The sequence below is a fragment of the Akebia trifoliata genome, chromosome 3 (genome assembly GCF_017979445.1).
Source record: "Akebia trifoliata isolate Shusen 1 chromosome 3, ASM1797944v1, whole genome shotgun sequence".
Taxonomy (NCBI): Eukaryota; Viridiplantae; Streptophyta; class Magnoliopsida; order Ranunculales; family Lardizabalaceae; genus Akebia; species Akebia trifoliata.
The window spans coordinates 46,937,916-46,955,894 of NC_141377.1; the positions used below are offsets into that span (position 1 = coordinate 46,937,916).

The 17,979-nt window shown below is 33.2% G+C and overlaps 2 protein-coding genes across 2 annotated transcripts; one reads left to right on the top strand and one right to left on the bottom strand.

Moving 5' to 3' along the window:
- Positions 1–366: 366 nt before the first annotated feature.
- On the bottom strand, positions 367–6,113 carry LOC147407435 (SH3 domain-containing protein 2-like). The gene is made up of 10 exons (XM_086436008.1): positions 5,943–6,113; positions 3,897–4,019; positions 3,723–3,792; positions 3,443–3,594; positions 2,819–2,920; positions 1,560–1,760; positions 1,386–1,448; positions 1,095–1,247; positions 905–979; positions 367–643 (listed from the first exon to the last, which is right to left on the bottom strand). Exons 1-10 carry the CDS (start codon positions 6,000–6,002, stop codon positions 527–529), a joined length of 1,116 nt encoding a protein of 371 aa, XP_086292134.1. The 5' UTR covers positions 6,003–6,113; the 3' UTR covers positions 367–526.
- Positions 6,114–16,177: 10,064 nt separating this feature from the next.
- LOC147407436 (GATA transcription factor 5-like) lies at positions 16,178–17,681 on the top strand. The gene is made up of 2 exons (XM_086436009.1): positions 16,178–16,630; positions 16,732–17,681. Exons 1-2 carry the CDS (start codon positions 16,202–16,204, stop codon positions 17,365–17,367), a joined length of 1,065 nt encoding a protein of 354 aa, XP_086292135.1. The 5' UTR covers positions 16,178–16,201; the 3' UTR covers positions 17,368–17,681.
- Positions 17,682–17,979: the final 298 nt, after the last annotated feature.

The following is a 17,979-nucleotide window of genomic DNA, read 5'->3' on the forward strand; positions in this document are numbered from 1 at the left end:
ATGAGACTACAAGAAATAAGTTCGTATTAATCTCTCATCCCATCCATTTATACTATGGCTATGGAAAGATGCACCCATATGATAGCAGTGAAACCCTAGCCCCACTGCTGTTCTGGTAATAATTAACTGTTACTAACCAAGTCGAGGGTTTGTAAGATTAGTGGGTGAAGGCGAGTTTTGAACCCTACCTACAATGAACTCCTTGGGGGAAACCAAGTACTTTGTGTGGCAAAATATAAAGAAAACAAAATTAACAAGACCCCTTCACCCGTAATCAACTATGTATGCATATGTTAGATAAGTGTCGGACAGAATTTCCATCGCCTGAAAAAAAAATTGTGGCTGTAAAGAAAACCATGAAGAGTGTAAACTGAGAATCTTACAATCGACATCTCATATTGAAAGTATGTACTATTCAACTTAACAAGAATGAGCACAGACTCTTTACATCTGAGTGAATTTTAAAACAAAACGTACACAGGTACAAATGCTAATCTCATCTTTTGTAGTCAACCAAGCATAGATTTTAGATCACTTCAGCCATCTTGCTTGCAAGAACACGTTCCCGCCTTTCAATGTATCCAAAAGGGAACCAACCTGCCTTCCCTTTGCATTCACCTTCTGCCCAACCATTGTTCAATACCTGTTAAGAGCATGGATTGAGAAACAGATACAAATTTCATTCATTATATTTGTGAATCTGCTTAGTTGATTACAGTCTTTTCCCCTAATTCCTTAACTTCAGCTATTACTGCTATCACCATCTTTTGTTAAGAAAGTGTGATATGATATTATCTTCATTTTGATAAACATGGTCAACACGGGCACAATGGTACTCAAGATCAATGCAAATATTAAATATATTTTCAAAATGTAAACATGCAGTAAAGGCGTATCCAAAAACCTTTCGGACGACAACATGATCACCAACTAACAAATTCAGTTCCACGTCAGACTCCGCTTGGTATGAATGCATAACCTACACAAAATGAAGAGTAACAATGTAGAAAGTAAAGAGGCATTAACATCCATTATAGACTACATGATTTTTTTATTTTTCACTTTGATTATATAATGAAACACAAGACAATTACCTCTCCTAAAAAGTACCCCATGACATCTTTTGCTCCATCAAATGTTGAAGAGGCAAAGAAAACATTAACTTCTTCATACGATGGAGGTGGAGCCATAGGGTTGTCCACAACTGGCCTAGGAGAAGTTTCAATTCGTTGATGCTCCAATACCATCTATCAAACACAAAACATCCTGGTTAAATCATAACATTGTTGAAGAAGATTAATAGTAAACATCGTACTAGAGTGCGACATCGAAATGCAAAAGAAGAAGCCATCACTATGGAAGGACTTAGTGAACTTAGCCTACACCTCGCCTTCTAGATGATCAAGTATCTGTAGGACTCTCTGATGATAAGTGCGCTCAGATTCAACCTTCAATGCCAAAGAAAACCAACAAAAGTTTAGTTTCCTAAAATATCTTACATACAATTTTTGTATTTTATATTGCTTACATTAATAGATTTAAGAGTCATAATAACTTACCATGGCAATAAGTCGCGGTAGTGTTAACCTTAGTTGTTGGGCTTCAACAGCTGCCATTGCTGCTGCAGCTTCCTTCCCCAAGATTGCTACATTTGGCTTCAGATCCTGCAGTTTAGCTTCCGCAGCTTCCAGCTTTAAAGTGTTGTCAGCATTGCCCATGGTTTCCCTCACTTTTGCTTGCCGTTTGGAGATTTCAATAGCCTGCCTAGGTACAAAATGAAATATATAAACAGCATATCTTGGAGGAAACCGCAATCTGAGCTTCATCAATTATATAATTTCAATTAATTGGTAGAATATATATCCCAGATTCAAGTTATTAAATTTCGATTTCGATTGCTATTTCGGTCATCTTGAAAATGGAAATATTTCGACCAAACTATAATTAAAAATATTATGAAATGATAGAAATTTTAAGGAAGTTTTCATTGAAAGTTTAGAAAATAATAAAACATAAATGAAAACACAATCATAAGTCACCAAACTATAATAAACAACTATCTATCAAAAATATATATATAATAAACAGTCATATGAATTATATAAATGAAGATTAGTAAAATTTCACTACATGTTAGGCATGGTAACTAGAGTCCAGACTCCTAAAACAACTGTATGCTTATTGAAAATAAGAATAATAATATCCCATAACTACAAATACTTTAATATGTATCACTTCTTTAAACAAATAAACTATTATGCACGAATTATCACATTATTATAATCTATAAAAAAAATTCTCGCTTTATGTATAAATAAGTTACTTTTATATCTAACTATTAATTAGAACATAAATTATTGCATGTGATTACCATATGAATATTTCGATCGAAGTTTACTATTCATCGAAATATTTTCACCGAAATCTTGCATTTTTATACCTAACAGATGATTATTTTGGTCAAAATTTACTATTCATCGAAATATTTTGCAAAATGTATAGTGATTTCTATTGAATATATACATAAAGAAACTTTTGGTTAAATTTCATGCCGAACCTTGTGAAAATGGAAATATGTCGAAATTTAATACTATGCCCAGATTGTTTGTTCAAATCTCAGGTAGAACTTAGAATTGTGAAAAGAATATAAGTTGAACAGAAGAAAATAGTTTGATGAATTTCTCTTAGAAGACCAGAGTGGACATAAATTATGATGTGTGGCATTTGAAAATACAAATGGGTTATAACGTACTAAGTAAATATAGTAAAAGATAACAGGCATCTTGCTGAAAAGAAGTGTAACCATATCCAATTCGACCTGAGTTTCGGCTTCTTGTTGCATTCTATCATATCGCTGAGCAAGATGCCGTGCATTCTCCAAAGGAGCTCCCATCACCATTGCTCTTAATGGCTCTGCAACCTGGATATTCAAGGTGTGGACATCAAATGAGTTGATCATAAAAACAACAACACATGAAGGGGGGTGGGGGGAGTTGATGAAAATTTTGAGGGAAAGACAAGCATCCATAATGTTAGAAATCATGATGCCAACACAGGTCATCAAAACTTAACAAAGAATGTCAAAAACAAGATTAAAGAAAATTTTAAACCGAGGAAGTGGAAATTAGCTTGAGATCAATTGATGTCAAAGTGTTTTTTTCATCAAGAGTCTGCCCCAAGTTCATATAATTTTGCACTACAAGACCTTTTTGGACTCAGAAAAAGCATGTGGTGGAGTTCCTAGAGAGTAAATGAAGTGAAACAAAGGTTCATGACCTTCCTTTTAAGCAAGCAACTTGACTGATTCTCCACTTGATTTGCACAAAAAACAATAATTAGCAGAAAATATTCTTGTCGACCTAATGATGTCCATGGTGAGGACTTTCCCAAGGACTACTGACCAAAAAAAGATGGAAATCTTTGATGGAACTTTTGATCAAACCTGTGTGCTGAGGGCTTTCAATAAATTTCCATGCTCCTTTTCCATTTGTGAACGAGCTCGTCCATAACTTAAAGCGACTTTCGACAATGTATTTCCACTAGTACAAGTATTTTCAACACCATATTTCCTGCTATCTTCTGACAACTTTGTACCTGTTGAAAAATTGTGGTTTAAGCTTATAGCATGGAAATATTGAATTTATGTCAAACTAGAAATATTAAGAAGGATATCAAAACTAGTTATCCAAAAGAAAAACAAAAAGATGCCAAAGCTGAATTACCTATTTCAACTTGTTTGGATCCAGTGACAATGTAACCTTCGACACCACGAACGATATCCCTTTGAAAATGCTGAAAAGAGAAAAAAAAATCATTTAAAGGATGAGAAAAAAAAAAAAATAGACTTATACGTAAATGGAGTAAGACTACAAATATAAAAAAGCAGGTTGGACAACCTTGCCCACTCGGGTTGATATATAAAGCTTCTCAAGCTTTTGATGCTGCTGAAGTTCCACATCGTCAATAATTACATTATCCGAACCTCCATATCCCCCAGATCCAAACTGCTTGAGGACAGCCTAAAGAAAAGTTCAACATAAGTAAAAAGCATGTTGTCAGCAAAGTCATCAAAGAAATAGAATTAGAAACATGTTTTTACTGTTGAACTATAAAGTATAAATAATACAAGAAGCACTTGAACCTCGAAGTCAAATAACAAATAACAATTAACCCAACCCTTGTCAACTGAAGATCTTTATTTTTTTTTAAACCCAAGCATAAAAAAGCATCAACAACTGATTTTGGATAAGCGTGCTGGATATTTTTACATGTGTACCCTCCTAGAAGTATCACACCTTCAATTGAATGAAAGAACACCTTTCAAATATGTAGTGTGAGAGAGCCATGAACAATGTGAGAGCAAATGGGAGCAGATAAATGAGTTTCCAATTACAATTGGTTTACATTAAAGATCACATTTGAGTGTATTTGTTTGCTCTAGATATCAATGAAGTATATTGACATCCATGAAGAGGAATGTCTAGTAAAATTGATGGTCTAAAAATATCCCGAGTTGACAATTCTCATTAACTAGGTGTTTATTACACATAATAATAGAGTGATTGAAGAAGATGTTGCCCATAGAATCATAGCTTGAATGTTAAGGTGGACATACACTTCTAAAGTGCTATGCGACCAATGCATAGCGATCAAAATTAAAAGGAAGATGACAATAGGACTAGCTATGTTTTATGTAGTTGAGTGTTTGTGCACAAAACGGATAATGTAAATAGATTTGAGTGTAGTAGAGACAAGGGTGTTGAAATAAAATTAAGAACGTATGCATTAGAAAAGATGTAGGAATAACTCCAATCGGTGAAAAACTAAAAGAAAGTTGATTGAGAAGGTTTGGGCACGTTCAACAAAGGTTGATTACACCCTAGTCAGAAGGAATATACAAGTTGAAGGCTCTAAGAAAATGACAAAAAGGCTAAAAAAATTGTTGGTTTAGTTAGTGAAGGCAAATATGAACACACTTTACGTGACTTTGAACAGAATTGATTGGAGGAACAAGATTCGTTCAGCCAACCCAAAACCATCAGATAAGGTCATGATGGTGAATTGGTGATGGCAATGACAAGTACAAAATGCAACACATCTGATCACAATGTGCCATACCGGCATACCCAAGTCCACCTTCATTGGATAGAACAAAGAGGCAACTGAAACAAATCTCGCCATTCTGTCGTTGGTATCCCCAAAGAGCTTCATCAACAATGTTACTACAAAACCCTTTCTCCACTTATCCGTGTAAGTCATTCGCAGCAAGATTTCAGATTCTGGGTTTATTGAGTCATTATTAGGAATGTAGGATTATATTTATTTAGTTTTATATTGACGGCTGAGACTTGCCCTATAGTTTTAGATTTGCTTCTTGCACAACCATTGAGATTGCATAGGACTTTGGGGTTTATCATTTGGGGGAACATAAATACTTGATTTAACTCCATTCTCCAAAACTAATAAAATACAATTTCAAACATGCCACAATGAAGTTTTTCTCACTTGTTAGTACATTGTTGTTTTGTAATTGTATTTAATCAAACAAATTCAGTCGATGTGCAATATGATTTCGCGACAATGCGACTTATTTGAGTCCAAAAAAAGAAAAAGAAAACTCAAAACAATCCATAACATATAAATCTTGAATTTCTGACATTAAGGTAACATTCTCTAATCCTAAAAAATAAATCGAAACACCAAAAACTTCCTAAATCAAAGTTTTCTAGATACCTTATTGTGAGTATTAAAAGGTCATGTTGAAAATCAACTACAAATCATTTGATTGAGAGAATGAAGAAACATAACGAAATGAAACAAGATTCAAGAGAAAAAAAAAAAAAAGGAGAAATCTTGCAAGAAATATAAAGATATTTGAACAGATCTTACGCAGAGATCGAATAAAGTTTGGTGTTGATGGAGAGAAGAAGAGAAGAGAAAACCTGTTGTTGCTTGGTGACCTGTTCTCTTAGCTTCGTGGCTTGTTTCCTTATTGCTTCCATTCACGAATAGCAGAGCTTCTCCCGTGTCCGTGAGTGTGTACGTGTGAGAGAGAGAGAGAGAGGGAGAAAGTTTGAAATGTGGGAGGGGGAGTGACAGGACAGTCCTTCTGAACGTCTGAACTAAAGCGTGCAACCACGTTACATATCGCATATATGGTTTATCTGTCTTTTTCGGTAAGGCTGTCATGGATCGGATTAGACCCGAAACTGATCCATTATGATACGGTAGTAACTCAGGGTCCTGATCCATCGTAGCAGTGTTTGTGTTTGGTTGGCGTACAAGCTAAACAACGGAGATATTCGAATGATCCAATTGGTCTTAATATTTTTAGCCCAAGCTCGGCCCATCTAATAGCAAATCAAGCTGAGAGAAGAAAAAAGCCCAATGAAGCTCGTTACTGATCAGTTGGTTTGGCCCGCAAATTTTCTTAAGTGACTTCCTGCTAGCTCAAAACCATTGATGTTTCCTCGAGATACGAGTGAAAAGCATCTATACTTCTGAACGCACCTCCACCTCAGCTCAGTGTCAAATGCAATGTAGCATTGTTCTTCTTATAAACAAAAAGGTGAGATGTGCAAATGCTCATGTATTATAAGGGTATATTTGGAAATTAAAATATGAAGGAAAAGAACTTAGTAGATTACATACTAAAAAAAAAAAGATATTTTTTTAATTAAAAAAAATTAATCATCGTCATATATATAGGGTCGTGGGATTGCAATTTTATTGGTTTTTAACCAAAATAACTCATATTTGATTAAGTTTAAATAACCTAACGTAAATGTGAAGCCATTTGTGGGATCCAAATTTTGATGTCGACCCACTTCTACTCTGTCTTATCTCATTACAATAGTAAATATATAATTATCGTATATAATAAATAGAGTTTAGTTTGATAATTAAACATGACCCTAATACTACCTAAACCCAGTTCATGACGGATGGGTCAGACTATAACATGCCTCTTTGGCAGTCCTTATTTTTTCCCCTACATCGGCTTTTTAAATTAGTTTAAAAATCAATTTTTTTTCCATTTAAATAAGGAAAGTGGTATATAAGTCGAAGAATCAAAGACTATTTAACTTTTATCGTTAATTTGTAAATCACATTTTGATGAGACTAGAATGGAATGTTTTTTGTTGTTGTGTGTGGGTGTGCTTATTGCAGAATACTGTATTTCTATCCACAATATTCACATTTCTTGAATTTAAATAAATGAGAATACTATACTCCGTCTAGGAAATATACTTTCGTCAAACTGTCACATTTGAAATAAAGTTTATCCAGCTAGAGAAGAGAATAATAGTGTTTTAAAAACTAGTCTGAATCGAACAGTCAGACCAGGTTGGACCAGACCCGCTAACTTCTACAGGTCGAGTCAATTAAAAAAAATCCAATTTTACAAAAATCAATTGACCCATCGGGCTCAAGTGGTTCAACCGGTTGGACCAATGATCAAGCTGGGTTTGTGAAAGGTTTAGTTCAATTTTTTTTTGTGATTTTTAACATATCCTTCCATAATTTGATGAATATTTGAATTGCCCTTTGTGTTTTGAAATGTATGATGACTTGCCCCTTTACTTAAGGTCTACTCTTGTAAAATAATGGAACATAATCTAATTTTGTAAGATTTTAATTATTGGATCATTGAAGAAATAGCACTACAACAATCTAAAATTCATACTCAAACCAAATCGAAATACAAAATAAAACTTAAAAATATATTTATTTTTTGCTTGATTCATGCAACTCTTAAATTTCAATTCAAAATCAAAAGTGAAAAGTATCTCCTAAATTTCAAATTCAATTCCAATGAAAAAAAATTATCTTTTTAATTTTTTTAAATTCTTAAAATAAATACATTCTTTTATATATATAATTTATCCCTAAGACATTGGATCATGTTTTTAAAGTTGAGTAACTAGATTTTTGAAAGGAACCCAAAAATTTAATTTATATCTCATTTTGGGTCCAACCAATTTGAACTGACCCGGTTACTTGTACGGGTCAATGACCAGTCCAAATTTTAAAACTCAGAATATCATCCAATCTTCTTTATTGAGGTGACTCTTATTATTTCTTTATTTATGAGATTAATTATCACGTTTTAAGGACTAGCGAGGTTATTTATTTATTTAAGAGAATGTCTCCTCCAGAGAATAGAAAGGAAAAAAAATCCCTAAAAATCACGCACAATACAAAGAGAATCCTATAAGGATCCTTAGAAAATAGTGCATTAATTTGACTCTACGAAGACTCACCACCTGATTAATTCCATCTTAGTCCACATACATGCCTGTTGTAGGCACCATATATCTTCTATGGGACCCCAACCCCAATCATGAATGATGGTTACACTCATCATTAGGGTTGCCAATGGATCGGATTAAGTTATTTTCACATCTTTATTCAATTTTATATTCGATTTTTTACCTACTTATGTTAAGGATATTCATATCTAATTATTTATATATATTTTTTTAAGGATATCCGTATCCAATTTATACCCAATTTTCAAGTGGACATTCAAGTCTGATATCCTAATTAATATGAAGATGATGGAAAAATCTTAATTTTGAATTATAGATAAATTTTATTATAAATTTATCATATTAAATTCAAATAAATAGATATTCAGGTTAGACAGGACACATATTCATAACTGATTCTAAAATTTTTGGGATAAAAATAATTATAAATAAATTTACCTGAATTCTTAAATGGATAAAAACTTGTATCCTCGTAAGTGAAAATTAGGCGACCCATTTACAGCCCTACTCATGATCAATTTTAACGCTCACTAGAAATTTGTTGTAAAAGGGCATTTTTAGTAATTTAATAGTTAAGGCGGAGTGAAAATAGTCAAAAACAAATCACACGGCTTTCCGCCCGATCCATATCCGGTTTAATGTGTATGTGATTAAATGATCTGCATGTGATCGCACCGAAACGGGCGGTGTCCTGTGTACCAGATATCTATCCGTTAATCATGTGACATGATCGTGTGAACATCACCGTACGTGTCAATGCCACGTGTTGACTTGTGAACTGTTCGCTAGTCAGAGTGAGGCTCTTCAAACTAGCTGCCCACGTGGACAAGTTAGATAGGTGGCCCCATGCATCTTGTCAAACGTTCTACTCCGATGGAAAGGAAGTTTTTGAAAGACATTTGTAAAAGAAAATTACATGAGCATGTATGTATTAAGGAAAACGTTGAAGTAACAATAAAATTGACATGATTCTGACATTACTGATGTGGATGTATTTACGAAATCATAAATATTTTTCATTGAGATATTAGTGAAAAGTATATACGATTATGTGTGCACTTCCACATTAACAATGTGAGAAGCGATGTCAATTTTAATATAAAATGGTGGAGATCGTTTGACTCATGAGAAAACACATGATCCCTACCATTTCAATATGAAATCAAATAGTTAAGATTTATGCATATCTCAAAAATATTTGACCCAAGAATAAATCTCAACCATTGGATTTTTTAGTTAAACGGTTTGGGTCTTGTGTTTCGTCCCTGAGTCATTCTTCATAAGAAAAGGAATCATGAGTTAAGGATAAATTAGCAAAATTCCAAAGATAATTATATTGTCCGATGGTATTTAAGACACCTACAATCCAAGGAGAGGATTTATAGTGGGGGTTGTTGGGGGACTTGCCCCCCACAAGAGTTTTCAAATTCTATGAATAAGTGAGTTATTGTGACAAATTTTAATGGCGGATAAAAAAATCTATTACTATTGCTCCCAAACAAATAATAATAAAAAAAAAAAAAAAATTCCACTCTTAGTTGCCCTCACAACTTTTTTTTTTTTCTTTTTCATTCTTAGTCGTTCTCACACAAAAAAAAAAAAAAATCTACTCTTGGTAGCCCCACATGGGCAAAATTTTGGCTCTGCCATGAACCCATCATAATTGAAATTGTAGATTATTTTACACTAAAATTATTAAAAATATAAATCATTTAAATATTAATTATTTTTAAAATATAAAAGTGTCCTTGATTTACAATCATGTGAGATTTACTTTCTATTTACGTTCTATAACGACTGATCAAATTTGCTTGACAAAACTCATTAGATGTTTTTGATATATAAAATATATTATTCAAAAACATTAATATTTTTTATTTACTTTGGTATTTTAGAGTTTAATTGTGAAAAAATAAAGATAAAGGGCAAAAAGGGCCTACATGTTTGTTAAATTATTAATGACAAGCAATTTAATATTGTTGATTATTTTTTATATTCAAAATCACTAGGCATTATATTTATCTTTTTTTCATTTGACTCAAGATTTCTTGACTCCCCCCTCTAAAATACTCTCCTAACGTGGCATGTGTTAGAATCATAGATTTTCTCGAGATATACAATTTCATATCTCCATAAATATATGTAGGTGTGTATCTCAAGGAAATTATGATTCTAGTACAAAAGAGTAGGGGGGGGGGGGGAAGTCAAGAAATCATTATTCTTTTTATTTTATCTAGAAATAAATGAATCTCAGGAGTTGTTACAATTGAGGGGTATTTATGTCTTTCTAAATGTAAATAATATTTCTATAATACACAATTTTATGCGTCCAACGTCATCAGACATTATATTATCCTTTTGTTATTTATATTCAACTGGATCAAATGAGGGCAATTTTGTCATTTAAAAAATAGGTGGTTTAATTTGTAAAGGAAGAATTTGTGATGAAGTTTGAAAGTAAGTTTTCTAAAGAGTTTCTCAAGTTTAGAACACAAATTATAAATTGAATTTGGATTTGAGGTTTGCCACGTCAAAGACTCTTGTATTTTATTCTCCTAATTATTTATTATAACAACCCTAATAAGTTTTGTACAACCACCTCATCAAACAAATTATCATTACCACATTATCCAACAAAATAACAAATTCTCACATTTAACCTAGAAACAAAACTCTTCGTCTCCTCTTCAACTTCATTCGAAGTGTATATATAACAACGCATTCAAATTGTACATCTTATTATAATATTTCATATCTAATATTAAAAATGTTTTTCTTACGTATTCATTTTGAGCAAAAAAATATGAAGTAAAAAAGTATAACTACCTTTCTTGACTTTAGAGTTTGACCTACAAGTAAAGAGTTTGACTTATTAATCAATCAGATAAAACCTGAAATTCAATCTATCATGATCCGATAGCTTCAAATTTGGATTTCTATTAGAATTCAATCTGATAAGATTCCAATCCAATAGGTTATCAGATTGATTTTGTATCAACCATGATTTTATAGAGATCTTTCATGATAAAATGTGAAAAATATATAAATTATAATATATGTGGTTTCATACATAAACTTTATTTTGATAGTGTATTTCAAACCGGGTTTGACTTGATTCAAATCCGATTTGAATTAAGTCATATTGAAGGATTAGTTATGTAATAATTTATTAAAGTGTGTCGAGACACATCAAATCATTTTAATGTTGTAGCTATTGTATTTCAAATCGGATTTGACTTCATTCAGACCCAATTTGATTGTTATTGGATCATACTATAAAGATTCGATAAAAGTCGATCCAAACAAGGGTTTGATTCAATGCTTATCATATTGGTTTCAGGTCTATTCTGCTTCTTATCGAACTTGTCCCAAATAGATCCGATTCGTTTAAACAAGACTTTTTTTTTTAATTTTTAAATTTTTAATTTTTTTGGATTTTATATATTTAATAATATTGTATTTCACTTTTGGGTCAGAGGGATTTGACTCGTTTTGTACACCCACCAATAGAAGTCTGAATTTTAATTCTTTGAACCTTCTTTTAATTTTTTCACAAGTGGCCAACAACATTCTCTTATTATAACACACATGACATAAATTTGATGAGACCTTATGATAATAATTTGATGGGAGCTTGGTTTCTTTAACTCTCAACACACCCCCAACTACTTGGATCTGATTCATGATAGCACTCTTGTCCATTCTTTTTCTTTTCTTTCCTCTTTTTGAATATTGACTCTTTAGTTTACCTTGAAATCCTTTCATTGCCATCGTGGAATTTAGTAAGACCATTCAACGCTCCCTTAGTTGCCTTCTTGGACTCACGAATCTCTAAACTCTCTTCTTATCATGATATTAAAACTCATTTTTATGTCTTGATCATGAGCGAGATCGAGTTGTCTCGGATAAGATATTCGATTTATTTGAATTGTCTTGGATGAGATTACAAAATAATAATAAAAATAAATCTTAAAATTAGAACAAATCGTGTCTTTGAGATGATTGGTCAATTCGTTTTGTTAGTGGACGATAACGTGACAACTTGGACGAGGTTTAAAATCATATTTCTTATCAGTTAAATATGTTATAGATTTGTTTAACACTAACTTAACAACCATAAATAATGTTGGTGAGAAAGAATCTCATTATCTATGGCCACTGGTGCATTTAAAATAACAGTGGACTCTCGTTGGATAAGACTAAAGGTCATTTTTTTTTTTTTTTTTTTAAAGGCCAATATTTGAATGAGTCGTGATAATCTGACTACCCACTTGACAAATTCAATTGATTACCTGACATGACAAGTTTGGGAATCGTAGATCTGTCCTCCTCGAAACTTACAATTTTATTGAGATTCACTTTTTTTAATGAAAAAGTGAAGCTGTGTATCGCAAAGAGCAAGATCTACGGTTCCAAATTTATTACGTCAGGATAGTAGATTGAATTTGCCACGTGGGATAGTCAGATTGTCACGATTGTATTTGAATTGTATGACTGCAACATGCCGGTTGAAGCTTATTTAAAAAATATTTTAAAAAAATAGGTCGGCCCATTGTTACTCTTAGTCAAAGCTTAGGATTGCTTAGTAGCCAGTAAAATCACAACACGTGTTTGAAAAAAAAGAAAAGCATGAATGTGGCCTTAGTGGACTTGGGCTGGCAGTCGTGTTTTAATAGATTTATTTGACTTTTACATTGCGTAAATTTAAATTTAATTTACACTTTCTTTCCATCTCTCTAGGGCTGTTTATGGATCGGGTCCGGATTGGATCGAGATCAATTTGATACTGGTCCAAATAAGAATCAGATCAGACCCTTATTAGATCGAATTTGTAATTGGATCTGAATATTAATATTTATATATATAATCTAAGTAAACCTTATATATAGAGTGACGTTCGAAGGCCCTAAAGAGAGTCAAACATTTTTTCAATGTATGAGTTAGAGGTTTCAGAATGAACTGTTTTTTTTTTTTTGGTGAGGATCTCTATTATGAGAAGATCAACCTCATAAAAAATCAGCTCATTCCGAAACTTCTAACCCCATCAAAAGTGATTTGTAAAAATTAGACAATCCATGATTCTGCAACTTGTGTTTAGAGTTAGAAATTTCAAAATGAGCTGATTTTTTTGTAAGGATGATTTCTTCATCATAGAAATCATTGTAACAAAAAATCAGCCTATTCTGAAACTTCTAACCCCTATTTTCAAAAAATCATTATATTATTTTTTATTCCGACAAGGATCCAATCGGATATCTTATTGGATCAGATCTAGATCAATCATGTCTCGATCCGATAATATCCCTATCAAGGATAATATGTAGATAATATATAATACATGAAAGATGGTGAGTTAATATAATTTCTCTTTATTTACTGTTGATATGTTAAATATCATTTCAATTTGGGAGAAAGGAGAGGAGCCATGCATAAAAAGAAGAGAGAGACAAAAAAAAAAAAAAAAAAATCTTCATACAAGGATGTATCTATTACAATTTTGGGGTGGATCAAACCTTCTTTAACATGTGAGATCAAAGAGCAATACAAGAAAAATCACTCGATTTTTTCAATCGCAAATCCGAGTCCAGAATTGCTTGTACACCTTTCTCTCAATTTCTCTAAAAATTTAGAAGAAAACATTCTAATTCTGTAAAATCATCCCAAATATTATCTTTAGGATTATATAATATAAAAAAAAAAAAAAACTCACACACATAAATAACAATGTTTCCCATAAGGGGTGTAGCTCGGTGGTAAGGTGTAGTGACAAGAGTATGTTCCTCTTGGGAATGAGTTTGAAACCAAGTGTGGACTCTAAATAACCTGCTTAGCTGGAGTTGTGGGCTCACTAACGACCCTAGGGAGACTTGTGTTGTGTTTGGATGGAGAGAAGAGAAGAAAAAGTAAATGAGTTTCTCTCCATTTCTATTGTTTGGATTATTCAGTGGGAAGAGAAGAGAAAAGAAAAGAATTGGAGAGAAGATGAGAGAAAAATATGTAACTTTTTTTTCTCCCCAAAAGTGGAGAGAACTCCTTTTAAAATTTTTATAATTTCAAATTTGCCCCTAAATCTTTTTTAAGATATTTTAAAATTTTAAAATTGTCCCAAATTCTCTCCTATCAATCTAGACATAGTGGAGAGAAATTGAGTTCCTCTTCTCTTCTCTTCTCTCCACTTCTCTCAATTCAAATATAGCCCTAGTCTAACCAATGTGGGGACACTCCCTTATTACAAAAAATAAAAATAAAAATAAAAATGAAAAAATGACAATATCCAATTCCATGGCTCGTTTTCCACATTCTACCTTTTCTTGAACCCTATAAATCTTTGGCTTGAAGGGGCATCACATCTTTCATGTCCACCCAAATAAACCTACAAAAACTACCCAAAATGTCTCCAAGTTTTACTCCTTAAATTTGATGCAAAGAGAAATGGATTTCTAGAGGGTTGAGGGATTTTTTTTTTGAACAACGAGAAAAAATGAGGGTGTCAATTATAAATTCGATTAAGGTATAATTTGGACTCAACACTTGATTTTTTTCCTCCAAATTCAATCGTGTATAAACTTTTGGAAGTTTTAGCAATATACCTATGAAATTAGCGACATTACCCCGTAAAATGTAATATTAGATTTACCCTTCCTCCTCTCACCAAAGTAAACATTCTTTTTTATTGATAAATTAAGAATGAAATTTAATTCTATTTAAAATATCCTTCAAGAACTTAAATTACTAATCAAAATTTCAGTGTTAATTCATCAATGAATAAAAAGGACGCTGGCATTTGATAAGGGGGTAAACCTAATCTTTTATTTTATAGGAGAGTAGAGCTAATAACACCAATTTTTCTGGAGGTATTACTAAAATTCCCTAATTTTTTTTCCACTTATTCTATTATAAATAAAAATACAAGTTAAAAATTAAAAAAATTATAGTGTCCATCATCAGTGAAGATTAGTAGAGAGACACTCCCTAAGATTATTTGAGGGAATTGACGATAGGAAAACCTGTATATTTGTTCCGAATCGTATGAATCTCCATAAATTAAACGGTTTGTTTTTTGGTTTATGTCCAAGGTTGTTGTACCCAATCTTCAAAATTTGTTTGGCCGCCATAATATTTAAAGAAAATTCAATATCAAATGAGATTGGAAAATTAACACGATCACCATGAACAAAATCTACATTTTTCTCTAATCTATAGGCTATAAGTGCTCATTTCAATTATTTATTAAATCACAATATAAAGTGCACTTTTGAGATATACAAGTCTAAGTAGACAGATAAAAATCAAACGATGATATCTTAGTAATGAATAAAGCACATGGATTCTCGAGTACAACACAGTTTGCAGACATATTTCTCCTAAAATCAAATCCTTGTATGCATCATGATTGTTGAGCTTATATAATCTAACATTTCTATCTAGAAGTGTTGTACGAATACTCGTCAAATGCACATGAATTTGATATTTCACGAACACTTCTTAAGAAAAAGAAATTCTCATGCATTGCTCTGTAATTAAAGATCCTAAGTAAGATTAAATAAATAATTATAGAAAGTAAATATATGCAATTTACATCATCAAACTTAAATATAAAAAAAAAATTTAACAAATTTATGATTATGCTTTCACATGATCAAAAGTTAAAACAATAAAATTGGGGATGAACATCAAGGATCAGGATCGAGGAGGTAAAGGAAAAGGACCCACCCACCCACCAAAATGTCTTTGAAGGAAAATTCAAATCTCATCGTGGGATGGGAGGACTTTTTATAATAACTATTCCCTATGGTACAATTGCTCTTCTTCCCATCTCAGCCGTACGATCATCAAGCGTCGTTGTTTGTGAGATTAGAAAAGTCCACGTAAGAGTGAGAGAAACGGGGGCACTTGTTGCGCCCACGCACACTTGCAGCCCTTATTCAATGCCCTACCAAACTCTCCTCCTTTTCTTCCAATTAAACCCTTCTTCTTCTTCTTCTTCAACCTCTCCTCATTTGCTTCCCTTTCTTTCTCTTCCATCTCCATTAACACATAAAGAACAAATGGAGTTTGTCGAAACAAAAGCGTTGAAAACTGATTTCTTTTCAGAGATGGTTGTGAAATCGACCCCACTAGTGATTACTGAAGATTTGGGAACTGGAAATGGAGCAAATGGTGTCTCTGGGGATGATTTTTTTGTGGATAACCTTCTTGACTTCTCCAACGAAGGTGTTGACGAAGAAGAAGAAGAAGAAGAGGAAGAGAAGGATTGTTTCTCTGTTTCTTCTCAAGAACAGAGCTCTAACTCTTCCAGCGGTTTCTCTGTTAAGGATGATTTTGGGTCTGTTCCTTTGAGCGAGCTCTGCCTTCCTGTAAGCGATTTCTTTCTCAAAAAGAAAAGGAAAAAAAAAAAAAACGTTTTTTTTTTCTTTAAATTTATTTGGGGTTTTTCATCAATAATTTTTTTTTTCAGCTGGATGATTTAGCGAACCTTGAATGGTTATCTCATTTCGTCGAGGATTCCTTCTCAGAATTCTCTCTACAAGCTGGAAACCCACAGCAGAAAATCCAAACCCCAAACCAGAACCCATCTGAACCGGACACCAGAACCGCCGGTTTTCCATACTTAGTTCCATCAAAGGCTAGAAGAAGCAAACGTTCTCGAACCGGAGGACGAGTTTGGTCACTTGGGTCCCTTTCGTTGACTGAATCCTCCTCTTCTTCTTCTTCCTCATCTTCCTCTAGTCTTATCTTCCCCAACAACGGAGCGAACCTTGAATCCTTCCAATACTTGGTAAACCCTCCACCAGCGAAGAAGACTAAGACGAAACCGATGGAGGAAATCCAACTGCAACGAAGGTGCAGCCATTGCGGTGTTCAGAAGACCCCACAGTGGAGAACTGGTCCTTTAGGAGCCAAAACCCTTTGTAACGCTTGTGGGGTTCGCTATAAATCAGGTCGGCTCTTGCCCGAATATCGACCGGCTTGTAGTCCCACTTTCTCAAGCGATGTTCATTCCAATAATCACCGCAAAGTGCTGGAAATGCGTAGAAGGAAAGATACGGCTCAGCCTGAATATGGGTCGGCTCCGGCTGTTCAAAGCTTTTGAAATTTGGATAAAAATAGTTGAGAATCGGAAAAGTCAAACCCGGTTTGGACCACCCGGTTCGACTGTACATTTTTAACGTGAGTTAAATTAGCAGCGTAGTTGGTTCGTAGGATTATAACAGATTTTAGCGTTTTATCTTTATTTTTATTTTTATTTTTAAAATGGAGTCTTGTTAGTTAGGTTTTTTACTTTTTAGTGTCTTTAAATCCATTTATTTTCAGTGTTAAAGGAGAGAGAGAGAGTGTCTTAGCGACAGATTTAGATTTCTCAACTATTTGTTTCTATGAAATAGAAGAAAAACAGCTTTTGCTTTCTGCTTTGCAGTTTCGAAAATTTTCGCCTCTTTTACTTTGAAGGCCGTTACAATTGCAGGGACGAAGAATTATTAGAGAGAGAGAGAGAGAGAGAGAGAGAGGAGAGAGATTGGGTTTCTTTATTGTATTTTGTATCCTATCTTATTATCATGTGACGTGCTTGAGTGCTGGGCCTGCAGCCTGTAGGTTCCATCCACGTGCTTCCCATTTCATTTCAAACCTACTTTCCACCAAACCAGGCCCACCCAACACCAATACAAAAATAATTTCATAATTGGCTCCTGGGCCCATATTCTAA

What these genes read in the sequence shown, in the direction of transcription:
- LOC147407435 (XM_086436008.1), bottom strand. Translation starts at nt 6,002, where the DNA reads ATGGAAGCAATAAGGAAACAAGCCACGAAGCTAAGAGAACAGGTCACC. An exon ending in TACCGCGACTTATTGCCATG is followed by an intron (nt 1,449 to 1,559) that starts GTAAGTTATTAT and finishes TTGGCATTGAAG; the next exon opens with GTTGAATCTGAGCGCACTTA. An exon ending in TGGGGTACTTTTTAGGAGAG is followed by an intron (nt 980 to 1,094) that starts GTAATTGTCTTG and finishes CATTTTGTGTAG; the next exon opens with GTTATGCATTCATACCAAGC.
- LOC147407436 (XM_086436009.1), top strand. Translation starts at nt 16,202, where the DNA reads ATGCCCTACCAAACTCTCCTCCTTTTCTTCCAATTAAACCCTTCTTCT. An exon ending in TGAGCGAGCTCTGCCTTCCT is followed by an intron (nt 16,631 to 16,731) that starts GTAAGCGATTTC and finishes TTTTTTTTTCAG; the next exon opens with CTGGATGATTTAGCGAACCT.